This window comes from Glycine max, chromosome 20, assembly GCF_000004515.6.
Source record: "Glycine max cultivar Williams 82 chromosome 20, Glycine_max_v4.0, whole genome shotgun sequence".
Lineage (NCBI taxonomy): Eukaryota > Viridiplantae > Streptophyta > Magnoliopsida > Fabales > Fabaceae > Glycine > Glycine max.
The window spans coordinates 39,420,286-39,428,576 of record NC_038256.2 but is presented as its reverse complement, the minus strand read 5'-3'; the positions used below and the strand labels follow the sequence as shown (position 1 = coordinate 39,428,576).

The 8,291-nt window shown below is 31.4% G+C and overlaps 2 protein-coding genes across 5 annotated transcripts; one reads left to right on the top strand and one right to left on the bottom strand.

Annotated features, from left to right (window-relative positions):
- The first annotated feature begins 1 nt into the window (after position 1).
- Positions 2-3,372, top strand: LOC100782620 (F-box protein PP2-A13). Its single transcript, XM_003556039.5, has 3 exons — positions 2-399; positions 529-647; positions 2,848-3,372. Exons 1-3 carry the CDS (start codon positions 58-60, stop codon positions 3,266-3,268), a joined length of 882 nt encoding a protein of 293 aa, XP_003556087.1. The 5' UTR covers positions 2-57; the 3' UTR covers positions 3,269-3,372.
- A 42-nt stretch (positions 3,373-3,414) lies between these two features.
- LOC100782083 (dihydrodipicolinate reductase-like protein CRR1, chloroplastic) lies at positions 3,415-8,004 on the bottom strand. Of its 4 annotated transcripts, XM_003556038.5 has the most exons (10): positions 7,801-8,002; positions 7,577-7,699; positions 7,400-7,474; positions 7,249-7,314; positions 6,802-6,897; positions 6,473-6,589; positions 4,542-4,634; positions 4,320-4,418; positions 4,149-4,235; positions 3,415-4,039 (listed from the first exon to the last, which is right to left on the bottom strand). In XM_003556038.5, the coding sequence occupies exons 1-10, from the start codon at positions 7,915-7,917 to the stop codon at positions 4,007-4,009; spliced, it is 906 nt and encodes a 301-aa protein (XP_003556086.1). In that variant the 5' UTR covers positions 7,918-8,002; the 3' UTR covers positions 3,415-4,006. The 4 variants fall into 4 exon arrangements, with proteins under 4 accessions (XP_003556086.1, XP_006606093.1, XP_006606094.1 ...); XM_006606030.3 differs by lacking the exon at positions 7,249-7,314 and having other exon boundaries at positions 7,801-8,004; XM_006606031.3 differs by lacking the exon at positions 6,802-6,897.
- Positions 8,005-8,291: the final 287 nt, after the last annotated feature.

Genomic DNA, 8,291 nt, shown 5'->3' with positions numbered 1-8,291 from the left:
GCCACTTGATCACAACAACTCTCTTTAGTATATATATTAATCTATTTTTCTTGAGTCATGGGGGCTGGTGTTTCTTCAACTAATAAAGCTGAAAAGGACGGAGGAGGGTCTATTTCTTCGTCATCAAGAGATTCAAGACCCGGTCTTGGTGACTTCCCAGAGAGTTGCATCTCCTCCTTGTTCATGAATCTTGATCCACCCGATATATGCAAATTGGCAAGAGTGAATAGGGCCTTTCATCGAGCTTCCTCAGCTGATTTTGTATGGGAATCAAAGTTGCCACCGAGTTACAAGTTTCTTGCTAATAAAGTTCTTGGTGAAGAAAATATTGCTACTATGACTAAGAAAGAGATTTATGCAAAACTTTGCCTACCCAATCGTTTTGATGGTGGTACCAAAGTAAGTTAATTGATTAATCTTATGCTGTGGATCCAATCCGTTATTAATTTTCAGTGTTTTCCTAACTTTTTTTTAATATAGTTCTTAACCCTTTTTTTTATATTTGTTCCATTCTTGTGTCTGTTATAGGAAGTTTGGTTGGACAAATGTAGTGGGCAAGTTTGTTTGTTCATGTCATCCAAATCCTTGAAGATTACAGGAATAGATGATAGAAGATACTGGAATTATATTCCAACTGAAGAATCCAGGTGAGGGATGAATAGATATTTCAATTCCATGTTTCTTTTGACTTTTGCATTTGACAGTTGAAACTCTCTCTCTCTTGTTTGGTCTTGTTTTTATGATGAAGCTGGATTGAAAATTGAGGTTTTGAAATGTTTCTGGTCAAATATTGTGTCTTGACTCCGGAACCATTTCAATTTGTCTGCCTTTCCCTAGACTTGCTTGTGTTTACAGAAAATTATTAGCTCATTGAAAAGTATTTATTTTCATATTTTTCTTGCTTTATTTAAGGTAGAAATGTTGTTTAAATATATTGTATCTTATTTTTCATGGCGGGACCAAGATTTATAGAGGAGGTTAACCAGAGTTCTTGAAGAATTTGATTAAAGAAATAAAGAATATTTAAAAATAAAGTATTTATTATATTAAAAATATAAAATTTATATTTATTTTGTTAAAATAATTATGGGCATAAGACTTTTTTTTTTACTGCCGAGGAAAATAACATTATGTCATCAGAAGTAAGAGTAGTTTTTGAACAAATAAAAAACGAATAGATTGTGGATCAAATAGAACAATGTATCACTTTACGGAAAAATCCTAATTGAAACATTTTATTTATTTATAAAATAACCGAAAACTATTTATGATACAACAAGCAATGAGAAGAGCAATATGTGCAAAAATATAGTAAAAGACTTAAAAAATAGTTGAGTAAATGTAAATGATATACGGATAGCTCAGAATCAATAATAGTATCTCAAACTTATTTTTAAAAGAAGAAATTCCCTTAAAAAAATTCTACTTTGTTTAATTTAATATTTAACAAGGGGAAAGTGTAATTTGAGCTATGCATATTTCACAAAATGAAAATCCAAACACGTTGAATGCATTAAAATACCATTAAATTATTTAAAATTTAACAAAGGGAAATTGTAATTTGACCTATGCATATTTCATTGCATTAAAATTATACTTGCTTAATATTTAACAAAGGGAAAGTGTAATTTGACCTATGTATATATTTCACAAAATTTAAATCCAAACACGTTGAATGCATTAAAATATCATTATATTATTGATGAAAAGTTATCTCAAAATAATTATTATTTAATGTAAAACGTGTTCGAGACATTTAATCAAAAGAAAAAAAAATTAGAACAAACCAGCATGCTTGTTGAGTTGAACAATTTCTGAGGCACCCCATTTTGCTCATTAAATTACCCATACTAAAAAAATTCCCTTATTAGTTGTACACATGATATTTTCCAGAAATTACGACGGAAGCTTTTACCATAGGTTTAGGTCCTTTAAGATTGGAATTTTTTCAAGAGTGGGCTTTGATTTTAAAAGCTTATGGGCAATGCCATTGGCTATGCCAATTCCATATTCTTATTGAAGTAAAGAAACAAGAGTACCAGCAATCTGTGCTAAGAAAGATGTAACCGGTATTGCTGAAAAGGACTTCTGTTTAAGGGAAAGTGATGTTAAATAATATCTATTATGCCTAAAGCAGAGAAGCAAGGTCATATTCTATTTGTCATTGGCTGCATTGCTTGCAACAAAAGTTTCTTTGGACATTTTTTTATTTATTGCCCGTAGTTGCTTTCCACAAATTAAAACTAAAAAACTAGGGATATATGCTTGCTTTTATCGTTATGCGCATTTTTCTTGGCGTAAGAGCCTCCCCTCAAAGTTATATTATGCTATTCTTTAAAAAGTTATTATTACTTTTATTGGAATATATTCAATTTGTTTTTCGGAAGTAGAACTTTCCGGGATAAAAAAAATCACCTTTTTGTGTGCTTAGGTTGTGACCCCATCAAAAATTACTTTATAAAGATCCGCAATCTAGAATGTGATCTTTTTAACTGTTAGATAGGGATTCCAACTCATAATTTCATGCCTTTTACAAATTTATTTGATTTGATTCTTTGTGATGAACATAGGAATACTTGTTTTAGTTGTTTCAACCTTAGAAAAAATGAAACATATAAGAATACATAAAGGAAAGAAAATTACTTCCGTATATTATTCTCACAAATTTATGCACAAATTCTTACTATACCTAATTAAAAATTAAAGTGATTGGCAGAATAGCACATACAAATCATTGTTACCGTATCATTATCATCATGGAAATTAATTTGAAATTATGAAAATGGAAAAGGATTAATCAAATTTGTTTTTTTTTATTACAATATGGTAATTATTTTGTACGTGCAGGTTCCAGAGTGTTGCGTATCTTCAACAAATGTGGTGGGTTGAAGTGGTCGGGGAGCTAGAGTTCGAATTCCCTGTGGGTAGTTACAGCTTAGTTTTCAGACTCCAATTGGGCAAGGCCTCCAAGAGATTGGGCCGGCGCGTGTGCAACGTTGATCAAGTGCATGGCTGGGACATCAAGCCCGTCCGATTCCAACTCTCCACATCCGACGGCCAGAGTTCACTCTCAGAGTGTTACTTGCGTGGGCCTGGGGAGTGGGTCTACTACAATGTTGGAGATTTCGTGGTGGAAAAGCCCAAGGAGCCAATAAATATCAAGTTTTCATTGGCCCAAATAGATTGCACTCACACCAAAGGTGGCCTCTGCGTAGATAGTGCCATCATTTGCCCAACGGAGTTTAAAGAAAGACTCAAACAAAGTTAGCTAATTGTTATAGTTTACACAGTTTAATTATACAGTTGTGGAAAAGGAAGGAAAAAAAAACATTGTTTTTATTTTTCTTAACAGAAATTCGGTATTAGTAGAAAGTACTCAAGTAGTAGCCCTCGTTTTTTGGTGGGTTTGAGTGTTCTTTTGCAAATTACGTGTAGGAATGACTAATTTGAAATAATAATGCTAACTCTTGCAGTTATAGAGAGTTTCTTGTTCTTGTTGTAATGTAATTTCTAAGAATTTATTTATAATGCATTAATAGTATAAACATTTTTTACACCATTATTTAATCATTGCCATAATAATATTAACTTTTGTAATGATTTTTTTTTTAAGAGTGATGTTTAGTATGATTTGTAATTTGTTGAGATGACCAGTGGATTTTAACTAACAAGAGATTGTACCTTAAACTACATCCTTTGAACGAGTTGTATGTCTTGAAAACTAAATTGACTACACTGTCTACACATAAAATGTCGTCATGTGATCTGAATTCTAATTGGATATACAAATTTATTTATTTAAAAAAAAATCATCAAATCACAGTTCTGGTGCTGCATGATGTGATTGAATAATTGGGCCACTAAAAAGCAATTTGGTGAGCATCTGTTTCTCTTTTGTTCTTGCAAACCTTTCTATATGAATTTTGTCAAGATGCTGAAGTAGAAGGTCCCTTGAGCTCAACCAAGTTAAAGTTCTTGGCAAGGAGATAAAAGAGGTGGACTATTTTCATATAAACTTCTCCAAGCCATATACCAAATTCTGAGGATGATAAAGTGGCAGTGAAAAAAATTGAACCAGAATGATATAATGAAACTAATAGCTTATCTTAGAGTTGAATACATGATACGAGTAATAAAGAAACTAATACCTTGAGGCGCACTACTTTTCTAATGGCTAATAGCAAGCCAGGCATGAGACACTTCACATCTGTGATATCATGCTTGATAGAGTATACCTGCAGCAATTGATTTGATGATGAAAAAAATAATGCTTCACTGCAAAGATGGAACCAAATTAGGTCAATTCATAGAGGACATACCTCTCCTGGACCAGAGAAGTGAACTGTTGTACTAGAAGGAATGCCTGGAAGGACCATGCTGTGTACACGAATTCCATCTCCTAGGACTTGACCCCTTGCCTTGTGTCACACATAAATGTAAAAAGTTAGATATGTACCTCACTAAGCATATAAAGACTAAAACACAATTGTATTTGCTTTTGTATGAATTGGTACTTAAACTTGAAGGGTTTTCATACTCACCAAGACATCTGTTGAAGGGTCTTCTCTGTTATAGATTTGGCCCAGGTTGGAGAGATTGTTGGCAATTTGGTTTGCATCTGCTGATGGAAGATCCTGTTCACCAAGGCCAATTCAGTATTTTGATTTCACATCTTTTAGATATTTCACCATGTTATCTTAATGTCCCTTTTAACGGTTAATTATGTGATAAAAGGGAAGGCAGATAAAATGAGAGGTGGGAATTCATTCGGATAAAAAGATTAAATTACTCATTTGGTTCATATAGTTTCTTTATTCTTATCTTTTTAATCCCTATAGTTTTGAAGTGATTTTTTTAGTCCATGTAATTTACATTTTAATTCTCTTTTAGTCCTATAGTTTAAAAGTATTATTTTTAGTCTTTAAAATTGATATTTTAATTCTCTTTTAATTTCTATAGTTTGAAAGTGATATCTTTAGTCCCTCTAATTTGTATTTTGATTACCTTTTAGTCCTTGCTACAAAAAAATATAAAAATAATTAGCTACAAATTAGTTATAAATTATCAATTATTGTTTTTATTACAAATTATCTTACGATAAATTAGTTACCAATTACTTGCTAATATTTTTGTAGTTAATTGTAATTGATAATAGGTTAAATTACTTATTTAGTCCCTATAGTTTCACGATTCTTACATTTTTAGTCCTTATAGTTTGAAAGTGATTTTTTTTAGTTTTTATAGTTTACATTTTAATTCTCTTTTAGTCCTTATAGTTTGAAAGTGATATTTTTAGTCCCTATACTTTATATTTTAATTCGATTTTAGTTCTTACCATCAAATATGAGTAATATTATCAATTACAATTAACTAAAAAAATATTAACAAGTAATTCGTAACTAATTTATCGTAAGATAATTTGTAATAAAAAAATAATTGATAATTTATAACTAATTTGTAACTAATTATTTTTATATATTTTTTTGTAGTAAGGACTAAAAGGTAATTAAATACAAATTATAGAAACTAAAAATATTACTTTCAAACTATAGGAATTAAAATATGAACTATAAGGACTAAAAGGAACACTTTTAGACTAGAGGGACTAGAGAATTAAAATGTAAATTATAGGGACTAAAAAAATCACTTTCAAACTATAAGGACTAAAAAGGTAAGAATCATAAAATTATAAGAACCAAATGAGTAATTTAACCTTGATAATATTACTCATATTTTGATGGTAAGGACTAAAATAAAATTAAAATATAAAGTATAGGGACTAAAAAGACCACTTTCAAACTATATGGACTAAAAAATAATTAAAATATAAATTAGAAGGACTAAAAAAATCACTTTCAAAACTATAGGGACTAAAAGAGAATTAAAATGTAAATGATAAGGACTAAAAAAACCACTTTTAAATTATAGGAATAAAAGAAAATAAGAATCATGAAATTATAGGGATCAAATAAATAATTTAACCTATAATATATCTAGGTGCATTATAGCACTTTGCTTTTTTGTAATTTTATTCCTAGGACTTTAGCTTTTACCAAACATATATTAATTTCCTTTTTATTATTTATTTGGTTCATGGAGCAAGCATCCTTAAACAAGATATGATAGATGTCAAACAAGTGAAATGTGTTTTAACACGAAGTTGGATATCAGACTCACACCATTCACATTTGCAGTGGATCTTTACATAGACAAGGACGAATCAAAATCTATGATATTTCATATACCCATTATTGAAAAACGTAAAAAGAAAGAGTAGTCACATGATATATGACGAAATTTACAAGGGAGAATTGTTAAAAGAAAAACAGACATATAAAACATTCTTTAAATGCTTTATTTTCAACAGATTTTATAAAAATAACAATTCTCGTTACTTTGTTTTTCCCCCCACATATAGAAATGAAGATCCAAAAACATTGATACAACAATAAACATAAAAAAGAATCCTTACATTTGCATTAGCCCTAGATTCCACGATTTCGACGTTGCTGTAATGAAAAGAAGCTGAAATCGCAGCTTGTTGCAATAATATTGATCCTATGGAAAGGGTTGGTGCAACCAAGACGCCCTGATATCGAAGTCAAATCATATGCCACAAAAGAAAAAAAAATGGCTTACTAACAAGTTTAAAATTCAGACTAATTAAAATGACAACATTTTCTATTCAAATATGGACTGTGGAGTGTGAAATAACCAAACAAACCATAAAATGGAAAAGGTGAACAGAAATAATTTGAAGTAAACATTGTATTGTTCTTATTTGTCTCACCCCATGCTCACCATGCTGGCCTTGTCGCAGAATGCAGATAATGCAGCTACCGTGTCTAATTTGATTTGAGGCACGTAAACTACGCTTTTCATGCCAAATGCTGTTGCCTAATGAAGAATGAGTTGATGTTTAACACTTGGCACATGTGAAACTAGTATCAAAATACAAAGTCTAATGTCACAACTATAACTTCTGAGGTTAGTCTTCAATCTTGTCCTAGTGTCCAACTATCCTAGCTTACAGTCAAAGTTGTGTTTTCTTTTGCTATGAAACATCTCTTTAAAAATACTAATCTAGTACTAAATTTATGGACAAAAGATACACACTTCTATAAACATAAATCATTTATGTATGCTGATGTTAAACTTATTTTTGCTGCCGTAAAAGAATTGAGGTGATACAGAATGCTGTAACTAGCATTCCTTCTAATTAAATTTCTAGCCAGCCAGAAATCAAACCTGTTTTACGTTGTCATATACAGAGGAAGGGTCAGTGAAATCAACTACAACTCCTGCTGCCTTGGACTGCAAATTGCCATCCAAAACGTCATTCAAGAAAACAGATTAAGGAGAGAAAAAAAATACCAAGTTTGTTATTGATTCACATCACCTGAGATATAGAGCCCAAAATCATAGTAAGGTCATTTATTATGGGTATTTCAAGGGGCTCTTCCATGCCACATATCTAGAAGAATTGAAAACAATCTAAAAATAGATTAAAGACAATATAAGAATTAGGTTGGTTTGGCTAATGACACCAATGGCAAAAAAAAAAAAAAAAAAAAACCTTTCCAATATCTTCCCCAACATGACAAGTATCCACCGCTCCTGCAACCTCCATTCCTCTGGCCTTAGTCACTGCCACTACTGCTGCCCTTCCTATTTCCTTGGTTGCTCCATTAATCACAACCTGTTCCACAAAGGGTGTGTTGCAAATAGCAATGCGAAGCACTTTGTAGCTTAATTTTGTGCATTGAATTAAAGAGTATTGCACTTCATTTCAGCTTATACCTTAATATTGTTTTGTGTAGGCTGTGCTGAGCAAAAAATGAAACGTTTCCTCCTTCTGTTGACATTCTTAGAATTCAACAAGCTGGTGGAATGAAACTGGCAGCTTAAGGAGGCCATGGCTACTCAAGAGTGAAGCCTCTCTGCCCAAAAGAAGATAAGAGTATATATATATTAGGTGACCATATTGCATAAGCATGGTAGAGTTTTGATAGATAAGGTGTTTGGGTTTTTATGGCCCTTAATTGGAGTGGATATAGTGACACATTTTGTCAGACATGCCAACAGTGCCCATGTATTAATGAAATGGGCAATAAACCAATGAGGCAGGTCCCTGCTAGACAAAATGTGACGTCAGTATATTATTCTCATAAATTTATGTACAAATACTTACAAGAGTTGCTACATCTAATTCTAAAAGTTCATCAACGATTTTGTCAAAGATAACACTAGGACTGAGTTCATAGTTAATGAAAAATTAAAATTAATGACAG

Bases quoted from the DNA above. Each gene is read 5' to 3' on its own strand.
- LOC100782620 (XM_003556039.5), top strand. From the start codon at position 58: ATGGGGGCTGGTGTTTCTTCAACTAATAAAGCTGAAAAGGACGGAGGA. The intron at 400-528 runs GTAAGTTAATTG...TGTCTGTTATAG, and splicing joins GTTTTGATGGTGGTACCAAA to GAAGTTTGGTTGGACAAATG. The intron at 648-2,847 runs GTGAGGGATGAA...TTGTACGTGCAG, and splicing joins ATTCCAACTGAAGAATCCAG to GTTCCAGAGTGTTGCGTATC.
- LOC100782083 (XM_003556038.5), bottom strand. From the start codon at position 7,917: ATGGCCTCCTTAAGCTGCCAGTTTCATTCCACCAGCTTGTTGAATTCT. The intron at 7,475-7,576 runs GTTTTTTTTTTT...CAATTCTTCTAG, and splicing joins TTGGGGAAGATATTGGAAAG to ATATGTGGCATGGAAGAGCC. The intron at 4,419-4,541 runs GTGAGTATGAAA...GTGTGACACAAG, and splicing joins ACCCTTCAACAGATGTCTTG to GCAAGGGGTCAAGTCCTAGG.